The sequence below is a fragment of the Athene cunicularia genome (assembly GCF_003259725.1).
Source record: "Athene cunicularia isolate RWA chromosome 1 unlocalized genomic scaffold, athCun1 chr1_part2, whole genome shotgun sequence".
Lineage (NCBI taxonomy): Eukaryota > Metazoa > Chordata > Aves > Strigiformes > Strigidae > Athene > Athene cunicularia.
In genome coordinates this window covers 16,878,799-16,895,698 of record NW_020799092.1, presented here as the reverse complement: position 1 = coordinate 16,895,698, position 16,900 = coordinate 16,878,799, and the positions used below count along the sequence as shown (strand labels likewise).

General features: G+C 44.2%; 1 protein-coding gene across 2 annotated transcripts in view; it reads right to left on the bottom strand.

Moving 5' to 3' along the window:
- Nucleotides 1-16,140, bottom strand: part of DENND2A (DENN domain containing 2A) — a 36,191-nt gene extending 20,051 nt beyond the window's left edge. Inside the window, exons 1-7 of one of the 2 annotated variants that reach the window (XM_026866296.1) lie at nucleotides 16,036-16,140; nucleotides 13,119-14,324; nucleotides 11,921-12,075; nucleotides 8,639-8,760; nucleotides 6,079-6,276; nucleotides 3,945-4,038; nucleotides 2,663-2,713 (exon numbers count right to left, since the gene is read on the bottom strand). In XM_026866296.1, coding sequence (XP_026722097.1) covers nucleotides 2,663-2,713; nucleotides 3,945-4,038; nucleotides 6,079-6,276; nucleotides 8,639-8,760; nucleotides 11,921-12,075; nucleotides 13,119-14,324; nucleotides 16,036-16,106 — 1,897 coding nt within the window. In that variant the 5' untranslated portion in view covers nucleotides 16,107-16,140. The remainder of the gene's footprint in view (nucleotides 1-2,662; nucleotides 2,714-3,944; nucleotides 4,039-6,078; nucleotides 6,277-8,638; nucleotides 8,761-11,920; nucleotides 12,076-13,118; nucleotides 14,325-16,035) is intronic. The other variant, XM_026866305.1, reaches the window with a different exon arrangement.
- Nucleotides 16,141-16,900: the final 760 nt, after the last annotated feature.

Genomic DNA, 16,900 nt, shown 5'->3' with positions numbered 1-16,900 from the left:
CATGGAAAGTAATGAAAAGCTGCCTGCTGAGAAGAGACCAGATGAGATTCCCTAAGACTACCCCCCCTGCTTTGTTTTACAGTCGCATCCCAAATTAAATCTCCATGACGTCTCCCTTACCCCTACTACAAAAGAAAGAAAGAATTAACTACAAGCAGAGACTACAGCACATTCTCACAACTGTGCTTTTTGCAAACGCGGGTGGCAATGCAACGTTTTGACAGAAACAACAACCACATGGATACTGCAGGAACTCCAAATACATAAGAAGTCTGCCTGGGAGACAGGGCCTTCTGAGAGATGGTATATACTTTAGGACAGATGCTTGACTTTTTGTCTGGTAAAGTTGTGCCACTCATGGACTATTTCAGACAATATAATTTAAAGCAATCTTGGGGTGTCTCTTAAATCAGGGAGTGTAACAATCCCTGGACAGTTAAAGACCTAGGAAGATGGCCTAGACTCTCTTCTCTCATCACCTACTATGCTATTTGCTCTAGGGCTGTAATTCTTCAAAAGTTTTCGGAAGTGGTTTCTGTTTTACCAGGGACTTCAAAAGGAGCAGTGTCACAGCAATGCTGAGTGCTTCTGAAGCACTCACTCAAGCTCTGCATTGTTTATATTCTGTGCAACCTACTAAAGATACCAGAACTTTACTGCTGTCATCATGGCAGAGCGTGTGTTCAAACATTTTTCCTTCCCAAGGGTTAACACTTATGGCTCCGACATGCAGCGTGATGATTGCTGTCTGATGATTTACTGTGTCTCAGATGACATACAGTGACTTGCTAAGCAGAAGTGTGTTTGCCTGTTAGGTAAAAATTCGAAAGTCCTAGACAAAAGAAACTTGATAAATCATCTCACTTTCCCATTTAAAAATAGGAAAATTGACAGTTCAACAAGGCATAAAGCAAAATACAGGTATAGCTAGAGCAAACAGCAAGTGCCGGAGCTACTGTTCACAGTTATGTAGACTTGCACAGTGACTCAGATCCAGGTATGGATCTGGATGTTGTTCAGACTCCAGTGCTGTTGGATTTGAGGTGACTTCACATGATCTCCATCATCCCCCCTCTACAGGAAGTTTCTTGCTGCAATTATACAGACATTACATAGAAACCCATGCTAATGCACATGATTCACTATGGCAACCAGTTACAGACAAGAGTTTGAGTCTTCCTAGCCACATCTACACAGTTCTTCTCAGCTACATCTAAACATGGACTATATTTCACAACATCGTGTTTCAAGACAGTTGTGAATGTAACTTCTGCGCAATCGGGGCACAAGCTTTCTCTCCCTGTCTTCAGGATAGCCTGAGAACCTGTCAAAGGTAGGCGGTGGGAGCAATTTTCATCTTGATCTTGCCAACACAGCAGTACAGATAAAAGATTTCCCAATGCAGAGGAGAGCAAGAGCATACAGTAGTTCTTGTGTGGGAAGCTGTGTTCACAAGAGGGAATTCAGTCTGAAGTTTCTGTCATAAAAGCCTGAAAGAGGGTAAGGATGAACACTTGTAAACACAACACACCATGGCTGACACAGAGTGGGAACTGCTGCTTATGCCTGGGGGTGTTCAGCCTGGAGAAGAGAAGGCTCCAGGGAGATCTTATAGTGGCCTTCCAGTAGTTAAAGGGGACCTATAGGAAAGATGGGAAGAGACTCTTTATCAGGGAGTGTAGGGATAGGATGAGGGGTAATGATGTTAAACTGAAAGAAGGTAGATTTAGATTAGATATAACAAAGAAATTCTTCCCTGTGGGGTGGTGAGGCCCTGGCACAGGTTGCCCAGAGAAGCTGTGGCTGCCCCCTCCCTGGAAGGGTTCAAGGCCAGGTTGGACGGGGCTTTGGGCAAGCTGGGCTAGTGGAAGGTGTCCCTGCAGGGTTGGAACTAGATGATCTTTAAGGTCCCTTCCAACCCAAACCATTCTATGATTCTATGACTTACATCTTGGGAACTGACCTGCTACCCAGATCAAGTGTGTATGTGAGTCAGGAAACTTGGGAATCTAAGGGAGTTTCCATCTTGCATTATAACCCTGTCAGGACTTTGAATTTGCCATATAAATTCCCAAAAGATTGTAATGCCACCAGCATGTCACAGGGCTAATTACCAACACAAGAAGATTTTAGAATAGTATTATGGAGACCAGTATACCATACAGCTCTACGGGAGTGAAGCAAGCAATGCAGTGCTTTATCCCAACTCAGCCAATGCAGAAGAATTTAACCAGCAATAAATCATATAGTGCAATTCTGTTTTCCTAGCTAGCCAGTCTGGCTGGTGGTTTTTCCCCTTTAGTATATGTGTAGTGGGGTTTCTGAACACTCTGCCCCATGCAGTTTTGCTGCTGTCAGCCTGGTCACACACTTGTGACTGTGTACTTATAAAAACCTCACTGTATTTCCATAGTGTCCAAAGACATCTCCTAGGAAAGTCAGTGCAAAAAGCTTTGATGGCAATTGGAACAGATGTTTGGTTTGGACTCCTACAGTCCTCCATCCATGGATTTTTTTCTGCAGTATTGAGATGTTTGTTTTCTCACTGCACTCAAAGTGGAAATAAGCTCCTCTCCAGAACATAGAGAGGAGAGATCTTGACCCAGGATCTCAGAGCGAAGTTTATCAGGAGCCATTTGCTCTCTTCACACATTTGCCTTACCTTTCAGTTTCTCTTCAGTATCACTGTCTGATTCACTGTTTTCATCTGTAACTAGGAAAAAAAGAAAGGGGAAGATGAATTAAGTAAGGCCTATTTATAACTGTGCATTTCTTAGCACTGGCATGAGAAAGCCAGGCCTTGCAACTTCAAGGGGAAAACAGCATAGATCCAAAGGGCCTTGTTCTTTTCAAGGGTGCATACCCACAGACATTTGGCTTACCAACCTCAGTATCTTCCCATACATTCAGGGAATAATAAAAAAAAACACAACCACAATTAATTTTGCACACCCAGAAGAGTTGCATAAAGAATAAAACACCAGAGCAGTATATTATCCAAGGTAAAATACTGATTAATATGCAGTAGTTTGCAGGACAAGGGATAAAAACAAGCAAACAAACAAAAGAACAATTGTCAGTATGAATCAGAGTCAAGGTCTATATGGTCCAATAGCCTGTTTCTGTCAATGATGCCTTAGATGCTTCAGAGAGGGGTATAAAAAAATGATGTAGAGACAAGTCTGGGATGCTTCCCCTGAACATTCATATAAAAATATACCTGTGGGTGCATATCCTGTATAAACTGTGGGAAACAAATAGAGCTAGCGGTCACCTTTTGTTGGAATTTAGGATCTTTTGGAAAAAAAAATACCGTGTTGGAAGGAAGTAATTTTAAGTTTTACAGAGATTAGATGTTTAAAAGTAATTTCTCTAAAGTATCTCAACACTTCTGGCAAGTTGTTAATTAACAGTGAAAGGCTGAAAGTCTCAATCTTGCTATGATGGAGATAGTCTTACAGTCAAGTCTAGAAACCCTGATTCCCAACTGAGGCTATTTGTTTACTGGAATGCTGAAGGAACCAGCACTGTTTCAAAATCTACTATCTTCCACTGGACAGTTCACTAAAGTGACACATTCCTGCAAAATATTTTGATCTCAACAAATCAGACTTTTTGGACAGAACATTCCTCTCCACAGCTTCCAGCCTGTTCCAGAAATAAACATCAAAAAGGGGGGACATTTTTGGTGTGACCTATAAGGTTATCATACGAAGCCATGGAATGAAAATGAAGCAAAAAACCTAAAATTCTGTTTTAATGAAAGTCTTTTGGGCAGAGGATCAGACTTTATCTTCCCAAAAGAAAGAGTGGAAGTCCCAACTCAGTCTCACTCTGGACTGGAAGAAATGCTAGAAAACGCCACATAAATGAATAAGGCAGCCTAAACTCTAAGACAAGTTCTCAAAAAGTCTTAGACATATGAAGATTCAAAGTTCCTTTACCTTTCCCTGAATTGCTCTCTGTAGACTGTGATAGCCTCTTGACACGTTTCTTTCCCCTTCGTGCCTCATAAATGGCATTGATTTTCAACACAAGCTGTTCAGCAAACACATAAACAAACAAGCAAACAAGGTTATTTCCCTCCTTAGGCAAGAAAGAAAGTTGCAATTTGATGCAAAGTGCTCCATTTCCCAACCCTGGCCATACTGAAACTCTTCACTTGATGGCCCAGAACTGACAACTACCAGCATCTGCCTGGCTCTGGTACAGAAGCAGTACAGTCATGCTAACGAGCCCTGATGACAGGCTACACCTTAAGGCCTTAATGCACTTCCACACTCTGTGGCCACTGGAGCTTGTCGGAGCCCATCTGGGCCTCTCCATACCATGGCCCAGGGTCCAGAGAGCACCAGAGAGTCCCCTGGGAACCTGCCCTGGTCTGTACGTTTGAAAGCAGAAAGCTGGCTGGAGGACGACAGCAAACTTTTGTGTCTTCATGCCTTTAATATCTGTTGTGATGAGTGCTGGAAAAACCTTCATATCAAGCATGGGGGAAACATATACAAGGAATGCTGAAGAAATTCAGATGGGTGGGAGCCAATGATGCTGAAGTACTTTAACCTAGTGGCTTGCTTTGCAAGTCCTTTAATCCCCAGCCTCCCACCTGATGAGGACAGAGGACATTTCAGTGTTGGGGACAGATAGGTTTGGTGGCTCATTCAGTGCCTCTGGTCTCCCTATCTGACCCTGAAGGGGAACAGAGGTGCAGAAGGACCATGATAGGCTTCCCCAAGCTTTGTTGAGCAGAGCTGCCTCCTTGTCAAAGTCCCAGGCAGGAGCAGCAGGACATGGGCACAGCATCCAGATTATGCCAGGAAGTCTGGGATCCCTGCACACATGTCCTCAGAGGTTAACGTAAGACTGGCCCACCACACACTTGGTCAGGGAAGTCTGATCCAAATATACTAAAGTGAGAGGCAGGATGCTCTCATGTGAAAGTACAGCCTCCACCCAGCCGCCCAGCTCAAGTCTCAGGTTGATCTTCCCACTGACACAGCAGATCTTACTTCTGAGCTTGCTCTGCAAGACTGCTCAGTGTCACTGCCTGGTAAATATATACTTGCAATCTTTCCTTCAGCTGACATAAAAGTATGTGTGAACATACTGATAGAGTTCAAGCACATGTACAGATGTGTAGGCACACTAGGAAAGAAAACCTTAAGACATTTGTAGTCTTTGGCTCATTCCTGAAGAGCTGAGGTATACAGAGAGGGCATTCAAAAATCAGACATGCAAACATGAACACAGATCTGGCAACCAGGAAACAAGATACACAAACACATCCCTTTTTCCCCAAATGAAAACTGTGGGTTCAGAAAAAAATCACCACAGGCAGATCCTGGTAGCCTCTGCTTGTCCTGCAAAGACTGGAATAAGCAACTGTGTTTTTATAACTGTGTATTTGAAACTTTCAATAGATAGACTCCTGCCAAACCTCATTTGGACTGAATACACTTCCTGCTAGATCTGAAAGAAAATAAAATTGAAATGGAGTCATGCTGTATCCAAATATGAAGCAGGAAATGTTGCTCCAGAAAACACTCCTGACTACAGACGACTCCTTTTGTCACTCAAATGTCAGTATTTTCATTGTTCACCTAAAATCACACCCTACCTTAAATTAGAATCAGCCAAGGCATGAAGAATCAGACTGAAAAACAACAGATTGCCAAGAGGGAACAACAACACAACACACAGACAACATCTGTCTGTCTTATCCATCAAGCAAGGATGGAAATATGATGCGGTACATTTTTTTCAAAAATATTAATTGCTTTTTCCCCTCTGACAAGCTTCAACTTTTATGTAAAAACTAAAATGCCTTTTTTTTTAATTATTATTTTATCTCTCCTGACAATCATGACATCTCAGATGGAAACATAGTTTCTTCAAAACTTGCAGAGATGTTTGTGAGCCTTCTTCAGGCACAAAGGGGGTTAAACACAAGTCAAGTCAACTGCCAGGACAACAGCTATATTGCAGGGATGCTACACTGGAAACTAAAGAAAACATTGTCTCATACTCACATTCCTGCCTAGAAGAAGCCAAGCAAAAGAGAAAAATCTCTAGACTTACCTTGGGAATCTTCCTTCTCCTCTTGCCATTCTGTGGGTCTCCCAAGGAGAAGAAGGTGTCATCTGGACTGCTGGGGGTCGAGGGAGGGCTGATTTTGGATGGTGACCCAGTCCCATCACGGCTCAGTTTCCGTATGTCTGGCAGTTTGAAACTCCGCCGCTCTGAGTTTTGTCGGAAAAACATGGGCTTGGAAAGCAACTGGAAATGGAGGAGATGAAATGAACGAACACAGTATCTCACATACCTTTGCTTCATTGCTAACACTGTCATGGCGGTACATCAGGTAAAAAACTCAGCTAGCAAAACAGACTTGAGAATGCTCATGGATTTCTGCATGCGCAAAGAACTCACTCAGCCACCGGGCTACACCAGGGCTATCTCGACCAGCAATTTAACCATCCCATATTAATTCCAGACCAAAATGCAATCTCAGGGTTTGGCCAAGAAGCCTTCCTCCAGTGTGAAAAAAATCTCCCAGGACTTGTGTAATCCAGAAGCTGAGACTGTAAACAAGACAAGACTAACCAACCAGCCAACCACAAGCATTTGGGATAAGGAGCAGCTGGCCAGGAGGAGGAACAGAGAAGCAGTGAGACCAGACAAAAAGTACTGTCAGTATGGCTGTCTTTGACAGAAGCCAGAATTAAATATTTCAGAGTAGGGTACAAGAAATGCCATGATAGACAGTTATGGAGACTGGCTTCCTCCTAAGCTCATCAGAAGTTCAGTGGGAGCACAATAGTAGTTGTGCTGAGTAAAGTTCTTAAAGTTTCTGACCAAAAACAGCATCAGAGAAGCACAAAGCTCAGCTCCAGATAAAGAAGGGCAAACCACTTCTCACCAGAAAGATGCTCAATGAGAACTCTTATTGTCTTTTCCTCCAGAACTTCCCAGCAGTTATGACACGGTTAAGTTGCACCTTCTGTGGTGGGCACTGTATCCACACTGCCAGAGGATGTATCTACCTGGCACTAAGTGGTTTAGGGAAGAGGCATCCAAGCTAATTCTGAACAAGTCACAACAGCACTGTAGCTGAGGCAGCATAATGGTCTTCCTCCATCAACAGACTCAGCAGAGTATTAGTCAGACCAATTCATTCGTTCAGGTTAGCTCAGGTGTCTCTGGATGGTTTGTCAGAAAACGCTCCACTCACAAAAAAGCTTACCACCCACAGAGAAGTCAGGTGTTAAAATAAGGCTGGGAAGAGCCTTTGCACTGAAGAATCTCATCCTGCAGTAGTGATATAATCTACTACTGAAAGTCTGTCCAGATCCATTCCCCATCAGCCTCTAGCCTGGGCAGGCTCTCCAGCGTGATTCACACTCCAGTTGAAAACCCATTGTTGCCAAGAGAGCTACAGAACTTTTCTGACTGACGCACATCACAGCTTTTAGATGTCAAAGCACTGTAGTGTAACATAATTATTCCCATTCAGCTCTTTACTAACTGTCTCCTGCTGGCAACAATATCTATGGTGAAAGACATTTCTGTGTAACACTGCAGCCCCCTTTTGATAGCACAGGTGGAAAATCGGGGTGCACAGCTGAATGAAAAGCTTTCTGAGGGAAATCAACTTTATCCCAATACTCATATATAGTCTCTTGCTGCTCCAGACCTAACTAGCAAAGAAGAGAATGGATCAAGAACCACAGAACAATTTTCACTCTTAAGTGTTGAATTATCCAAAGAAACCTCAGTTGCTGAGTAAGCTGGTTGGAAAAGAGCAACACTTCAAGAAACGCCACACGTCAAACTTTTGAAAATGTTAGGTAACAGCTACAACTTGGAGAGCATGGGGAAACTCTTTGGTCAGGAAAACTGTGTTTAGATCCCTGCTATCTGCTCTGAACCCATTTGTGGCCAAGATGAATTCTGCTGTCACACTGCCCCTGCTGTTCCAGGCTTGGACTATCTAAACAGACAAGAATCAACCAAAACAGCTCAGCTGGCCATGGTAAGTCCTGAGCAAGAGGTGCTGATCCATGTTTTACTACTTCTTTTAGTTTCACTGCCATGGAGGAAGATGGCACCAGGCTGTGAGCTGTGTTGCTGGTGGGGACACCTCTTCTGTATTGGCCCCCTAACCAGGGGACTGGCATTGCATTACTTCCCAGCAACCAGTGTCAACAGAGAGCAAAAGAGGCATCCTAGGGGAGGGGGCTGCAGAGGCATCTTGGCAACAGCATGGGCAGGCTGTGCACTGCCCACTGACACTGAACCAAGATGACTGCAGGGCTTGATTACACAAGCACTTAAACACCCTCTTTGACGGCAAAAAGAGTTTTCTTGCACTATATTAACAAAAAGTCTTCCCCCCAGGGGAAGGTAGACAGTGGAAGACAACAAACTATTTATATAAAGGAATGGTGTTTTTCAGTTTGCAAAAAGGCAATAAACATCCTCTTATCACACTGTACTCTGACCAGTGGTAAAAGACAAAAAGGAAGAAACTCTGATGTGATGAAAGTCAAATGGGCAAAACTCTACTTTTTCCACACAGATCCTGGATTTCACCCAAAACTTTCTGGAGCAGGACAGATGGCCACTTGAATCAAAGTACCTTAGTAGGAGTCCCGGGTACAGAAGAGGTGGGGGATGCTGGGAAGGTCAGGACACATTTCTTCCCCAAACAGCGGCTGTTGGTCTCAATGTCTTCATAAGGGTTTTCCTTCAATGGTGGATCTGCAGCAAAAAGCCACAAGCAAGACTGTAAGCACAGAAAATTATTGAGGTTTGCCATAAAAATCTTTTGGGGATCTGCTGGCCTTCTCCCACCTCCCACATCAGACATAAAGACCTGTTCTCAAGCATTCCTGCAATTGCTTCATTCTCTCCATAGCCTCAGCAGTCCAGCTGCTTGCTGGACAGTGTCCAAACCCTGACACTGACATATGCAGCCATAGGAACATATCACAGATACTACAGATGGAAAAGACCCAGCAAGTCCTCAAGGTCATTTCCCTGCCTTCCGGGAAGCTGTGAGGTTCTCATGCACATCAGTCCATAATTGTATTTCCTTCTTTCCAGTCCTCTGTGTAAAATTGTCCAAATGAAATTGAGAGCTGAAGGCTAGCATAAAGGTCCTCTCTCCTCTGTTTAAACCCCATGTTTAGGGGGACCTCTGCTCATTACTGAATCAGGGCTGAAGCGATGCACTGCTCTTGGGCTGACTCTGCAGAAAGATGCAATCCACATGGATGACTGTCTAGGTTTTCAAACATACCTACCAATCACAGATGCCTCAATCTCACACGCCCCACTTTAGAAAGAGTGAAGGATTCACCTCACCTAACCCAGGCCATCCAAAGTCAGGATGTTTGTCTCCTTGGAGGGGGGTGGATGGGCAGGGATGGACACCTCTGAAGGAACATTCAGATCATTCTTACCTAAGATCCCCTCAAAAACTCAAGGCTTGAAAGATCACACAGAGGTGTCCCTTTCTTTCCATTGATTCTTGAGATGAGGCACACAACTAATCCGAGTTTTAAACACCCAAGATTGCATATAATGAACTTCCTACATCCCACTTTTCAGCAGTGCTGGGAAATGCAAACATAGGTGTGTTCAAAAAGAACACAACTCTGAAAAAGCAGGTTGTGACATCCTCATCCAACCATCTAAGAAACCAATAACTAGCCCAAGTGTCTGCATGGGCAGGCAATTTGTTACAAGATTTCTCTCTTCATTGCCATCGTTTCATGCCATCCCACAGTTGGGACTTGAAAAAACAACCTTTCTCTTATAGTCATGTAATGCTTGGCTGAGAGCAAAGACTGGAGGTCAGTGATGTTGCAATCCTCTGGAACAAGGACTGGTAATGGCTGTAGGATCTGTCTAACTGCTGTGCTCCCACCTGCCTGCCCTGCTGGGGCAGGAGTGCAGCTGAAGTCTTCAGGCAAGGACAGAAACCCAAGTCTTTTCCAACACTGTCTTCTACAGTGGCTTGGTGATAACCAGTACTACAGTGGTGGATCTGAATTCATTGAGGGAAAGATAAGCATGTGTGACACTGGCAAAGTAAGTCTGCAAGAACATTTTGTCAGCAAATGTGCTCCTGTCCCTGAAAGTGGCTCCACTGTCTAATTCCAATGGCACTTTTCAGTAGTGAAAATATACTTCAGCTGTCACATAACTGGGTAGGTTGGAGAAAAAAGAACACACTTGGGCTTTGTTGCCTACCCCATCCTCAGTGGGGTATGTCCATTGGCATGTCCAATTAGCCTCAGTCTGAAGAAACAACACCATTTCCCTCTTTTTGACAAATAAACCTTGTCATCTCTATGCCCAGTACAATTTCCAATATTTCAGATAAGCAACAGCGAACAGGTAAAAAGATAGCACATGAAGGGAATCTGTGTGACTTGAAGGCTTGGTTCCCCCTCCATTGGTGTGGTTTTCACATATTGTTTGTTTTGTGGACTATACCCGCCTGTGGTCTTGTGAAAAACAAAACTGCAGCTTTTTTTGAGTTATCCTCATCCACCCCTTTTCCCAAGCTTCCATGGTAACACCAACAGGACTGCAGGAACCAATTAAAGATCACTGACTCCAGGCAAAGCCTAAACATGCAGCAAGAAAAAAAACTAAACACGACCCATTAGCTGACAATTACCCATAACATTGTTTTCTTCTAATCTTTGCAACTAAGAGCTGGAGGGGAGAGGAATTTCATCCTGGTATTTGAGTTCCCTGCAAGCTGGGGACACAGGGGTGTGCTTGTGTTTGAATGGATGGATTTGCCTATATAGCTACTCTGTAATGCTATCCTTGTTATTCCAGCTGATGAGGTGACCCTTACACAGTGGTTTCTGAGACCTCCCACCATGCCCCAACACAAAAAAATCCCAGCAGATGCTCAGACACTCCCTGTTCATCTGGCCCCCCAAGGAAACACAAGAAAAAAACAAACACAAGGTCCCCGGTTCCACAAATGAGGCTGTCAGCTTCAAAAATGTCAAAAAGGACAGATTGGCATCACCTTGTCTGCCATCAGTCCCACAGGAACAGGATTCCTTTGAGAAATCCTTCTACCCAAGTATGATCAGGTTTTACTCATATCAAAATAATAATGCCTGGCTTGCTCCTGAGAAAGCACAGCTCCTTCCATGCCAAACAACACAGACCACCTTTGTAGGAATACAGCTGCATGGCAAGAGATGATGCAGCTATTCTCTTCCTATTCTGCTCAACTCAGCCAAGACCTTTACGCAAGCACCAGCCTAGAGCTACTAAAACCTATTAAGGCTTTTTCAGGAGGGATGATTCTATTCTATGTTCCATAAAAGGCCATCTAACTCACAATATTAAAAAACACTACATAAATTGAGAGTGTTACAGGAAATAATCTTTAAAGTGACATTGATCTGCCATCAAAGTTAGAGAATGAAATAAAACTCAATTTCAAAGATTGTGGGACCTAGTTTCTTAATTTCAGTAGTACCTGGAGCCATATACAATCCTATTTCTGAACCATGGAAACTGACTTCAAGGTTATGTTTTCAGACTGTTCACATTACCTCAGCGGTGACAACCTCACCAAAATGGACAGACCAGAGCTGTGAGAAGTAGTCCACAGGACAAAAAGGGAGACAGAGGAGAGGTGCCAGCAAAAAATAAAAGCTGTTCCCACCTGCCTCAGGTTCATCTTTGAAGCTGATGAGTTTTGAAATATTCTGTCCTTTTTTCTTATTACTTGCCAATAATCTGTGTAAAATGTGTCTTGGTTTGTATTTGGATAATAAACACACTTTATTCAGCAAGTCCAGTGAGTGTGTGTTGACCCTGAGTCTTCTCAGTTACTCAGCATTAGCAGTCAAATCCCTTCCCTGTACAAAGCTCCTACCCAGTATGTCCTGTCCAAAGCTCCTACCCAGGATGTCTTCATAGACGTTCTCTTCAGATAAAGTGCGTGTGAGGGCCAGCTTGGTCTGCGCGTACCAATCCACCCTGCCGTTCTCAGATGATGACTGCAGCAAGTCTTCAAACTCATATGACTTCCTGCACCATTGATAGGAGGGGAGAAGGAGCAAAAAGGAGAGTTAACCAGCATTTATAACCAAATCACAGTTAATTAATTTCTCCAACATGCCACACAGTTGGCAAAATGAATTAACAAGGAGAGAACATTTCACAGCCTCATCCCATATAAAGCATCAAATAGTAAAACACTGAGATCAGTTATTTTTATCAGCCACACAAATAAAGGAATTTTGGGGATGCCATAGATAATCTCGGTTGTCATGGTAATAGCACACGATGAAGATGCAAGTGTTAAGTGGCACATCCTGCAACACTGCACAGAACCTTAGGCCATAAGAGGTCCCATTTACAGCACAGATCCCACCCTCAGCAGGAATAGGGGGGCCCAAAATCAGCTCTCTTCGAGCAGTAGAGGAAAAATACATGCAGGATGGTAGAAAGGGTAAAAAACTTAATTAAGTGTCCCCCACTAACAAGGTTGGAAAGTTTTGATTTTCCTTCCTGCACTCAAGCCAGGAATTTTTAGTGATGGTTTATGCAGAAGGCATTAGAAATAGCCGTGCATTTTACACTCCCCACCCCAAAATGTGTCACAAACATGTGGGAGGGGAGAAAAGGTAAAAGAGAACCCCAGAAGAATACACACACATCAGATTCAGTTAGAGGACTAGGTTTACTATGAACAGCGAAAATGCTGCGATAGTGTCTAGAGATTATCATTCCAGACTCTGTTCCAGACCAGCTGTAGTCATTTTGTAATAAACAGATTTTCTGCTAAAAAAACAAAACAAAACCCCAAACCCCTCAATCTTGGGCTTGAAGGTTAAGCCAAGTAATACAGTGACCTTAAAGCCCAAATCTGCCATGACTTATCCCTTCACAGTTATCCTGTGAAGTTGTGCTGGCCGCTCGTATGTTCTCAGAGAGATGACTGAGTGCTGGTTATGGCCAGCAAGGCTCTCTGGGTGAGTGATAGGGAAGATCCAGTTCTCCCAGAGAGATATGGGAAGGCAGGGCTCCACCATGAAGACCAACACCTTTGGGAAACACAGCCTGAATACCTGTGGTCAGCGTTGTTCTTGTGCTTCCCGCTCCACAGCCTCCTGCTGACTGCTGATGGGGGAGGAGAGGAGGGTAGAGGAGGGGGAGGAATGGATGGAAGAGGGGGTAGGTTTCTTTTATTCCTAGCTGCTGGCACCCAGTCCTCTTCCCCCTCGTGTTTGAAAGTCCGCCGAGGCTTTGGCAGTGGGTTGATGAAGGGTTTCTTCTCTGGCACCCCTGGCTCTGTGTACACATTCTCCACTGTGCAATCCTTTGATTTCACATGAGAAGTTCTTACCTCTTCTAGAGTCCCAAAAATTGGCTCACTGATTTCAGAGTCCAAGCCAAGAAGCCTTTTGTTGAGCTCAGCCCCACATGTGCTTTCATGGCCCTCAGGAGCAGTGTGTCCTTGTGATGCCTTCTCCTGCAAGCACTGTGGGGAATAATAAGTACCAGGCAACTGTGGCTGCAGCTCTGCTGAGCCCTCTTTCAATGCCTGCTCTAGCTTCTTGACCTGACTAAGCACCGAAAGATTCTCCTTTTGTACCTCCCACTTCCCACCTTTCACCTCCTTGCATTTTCCAGGGCTGGACTCCACTTCCTCATCCTTCTGTGCTTCCCCCTTTCGCTCTGCTGCCTGCCCTGTGCCTTTCTGAGTTCCTGCTTTCCGCTCATTCTCTTTGCCTGCCCCTTTGCACTCCAGTTCCCAGTTCATAAGTCTCTTGGTCTCCACTTTCCGAGTCACCAGTGCTTCCCTTCTTGTCTTCTCAGTTACACAGGGCACTTTGTGCTCCTCTTCTTGCTCCTCCTCTCTGCGAGGAGCAGACTGTGTTTCCTTTTTCCCTTCCCATTCTGAAATCTTGTCCTTGATACTGAATGACTTGTTCCTCAAGCCAATTTTTCCAGGTGACCGTATATTCTGAGTGCCTCCTATCTGTCTCCTGATGATTTTACTGTTTTCTTTAACGTTCAGATCCACAGATGGGTCACTGATGATCATTTTGGGACTAAGCATGTTCTGCTGAAAGCAGTCTAGCCTTGGATCCAGTATCAAGTTCTCCAAGGCTCCCAGTGGGTTCTTTACCATAGAAGAAACCAGTTCAGCTTCAGGTGTTAAACCCAGGGTGACAGAGGCACCTTCAGAACAAATCTCACTCAAAAATCCACATGAAGGTCTTTCTAATTCCTTCACAGCTGCTGTATTGTTTTTATCTGCAAGCTTGATCCTACACACCAAAGACAAAAAGAAAAGAAACATTCACCACTATTGCTCACCCTTGGTTTAGCTCATCAGCTCCACAAGCCCTACTCATGAAGCTGGTAACAGCAGAGGATGCTCAAACCAAGCACTTGAGAGATGGACTTATGGGGGAGGATGCTCGGGAAAAGGTCCTTCTAGCCAGAACACAATGCTCTCCTCTTGTTACAACTAAGACACAGTTTGAAATAAAGTCCTTCTCTGTAACAGAAATAGGTGGCAGGTGAGAGAGGTATTTTTTAAACATCAGATACCAATGAGAGGTTCACCAGCATTTTTGTGTATTTGTGTTCAGAAGCACAGTAGAGTTTTCAACATGGTCAGGGCATTAAGCAGGTCCACTACAAATAAATGCAAAATGGACCATTTGCAAACAATAGCAAAATTGCTGCTGTTAAGCAAACATGTGATATAGCTGGCATTCCTCTGGTGCCTGTTCAGAGGATCTCTCTCAATACATCCAAATGTTCCCCAAATTCATATTAATGGATAAAGACTGCGCTTTTATTATCACATTCCCATGGCCTTACCATCCCAGGCCACATGTGGGCTTGGGCTTCCATCCACCCAGGCACACTTCCTTGGCCTAGAGCACGTGACATAGCATACAGACACCAGATTCAACATCCTCAGAGCAAAGGATTCAATGTCTTCACTGTCCAAACTGCACCAAAAATCCCTAATATATTTAGTCTAGGGAGTTCCAAGTGTGTGGTATCACAATATTAATATTGTGCTATTTTATCAATATAGAAAAGTTCCAGCTGAACAGTTATTCTAACACAAAACGTTTCTGAGCCAAAGCACTTAGACATGTCTTTGGGGTTTGCCAGGGCTTGGGAAAGAGCACCAGGACAACACAAGGTAGTTACGGGGATGCAAACCCGTATCATTAATCCCATTTAACCATGATCCCAACACTGAGGTTCAACTCAGGAAATTTCTCCATTAAATTAAGTGTGTCTCTTCCAGAACTTAGCACTTTTGTAAGAGCATCTATGTGGATACTCTGTGTGCTGGCAGGCCTTGAGCTTTGTCCTGGAGTTAAGCAAGGCTGGCAGCCATTGCAGACTCAGTTGTAGAGCAAATTGAGTCTGGGATGGGTTTCTGAGCAGAAATGGGCCTCAGGCCAGATACGGTTCTTCCTTAGCCTCACAGATATTTAACTCCTGGCTGTCTCTGTGACAACCATTGTGCTTTTGGTAAGAGCTGGCACTGTGACGACCATGGCCTTTCCCAAGAAGCAGGGCATTGCAGTGCCACTGGTGGTGGACTGTGCAGCAGAAACCAAGGCTGGACCCTGGGAAAAACCTGCAATGAGTGGGGACAGTAATGCTTGTCTGAGGAGTCTGTGGAGTCTCCAGTGATGAAGATTTCAAATGCAGGCAGGGCAAACATTGAGAGGGATATACTCAGCACAAACAGTCTTGCCTTGAGGCAGACCTCTTCTAGCACTGTGAGTCTAGGACATTATCAGTCTAACTGCATGCTAAAATGCAAAGCATCACAGTTCTGAGATGGCAATGAAACCACCCACGACCTACAGGGTGTCTTTTAAAGTATGAGGAGAGGGGGACAGTGCAGAGCAGATAGAATGTTTCCTTCCTTTGCTTTTCTTTCTACTGGGGAAAATAAACACAAACAAAGCACTCCAGCACTGAAATACAGAAAGCTCTCACCTCTCAACAGACTTGCAGACACCGCTTTCAGACTTGCTGCTCACATCGGCCACCTTGCTAGCTGTCATCATGTCAGCACACAGCAGGGCAGCAGGTCACCTGCAGACAGACACAAGGAAGAGGCATTGCTCTGTGCTCAGCATCCTCTCTTCCTTCTATACACATACATGTTTCTCCTTGAAATCCAGAAGAGCAGAAGCAAGACATGACAGCTCTCAGAGGACAGCCTCAGTTTCCTCTTCTGTGAAATGGAAAGAGGGGTGATAGATAGCATTACGCCTCAGAAGCCCAGGGAGAAGTTGATGGGTTTTGAGGACAAAAATTATCTTTGACTCAGCACCAACTGCTGTAACGTGACTTGAATATGGAGCGTGTTTTATGAAGGCTTTTACTGTTGTCAAAATCTCAGCAGATTCAGATGTTTTTCCTCACAGAAGGCTAAAACAAAAACAATTTTAGAACAACCTGTGTTAAGGCCACATGACCAAAGTGGTCCCTGTGAATGCAACACTGTCACAACGTCCCCAGCTTGGGACAGAAAACATTTTAGTCCAAAAAGACACTGCACTGCAGCCACTGTTTTCCTTCTCTCTGGTGGGCCATGTTAGGCTGCTACTGATCTGTTTTCAGAAGACAACGACTTGGAGGGGGTAAAACAGTCACAAAAATAAGCCTTTCTGTTTGCCTCATGATTTCTATCATTCATGGAACGACTGTCCCTCTTTTTTTGAGCACTGCTGCTACCCAGTCAATGCAACAGCCTCTGTCCTCTTTTTATTGCCCCACAATAGTCTTAGTTATTAAATAAAAAGCAGAGGAATTACACTGTTACTCTGCAGCACCATCTCCTCACTTGTCAGGGTGG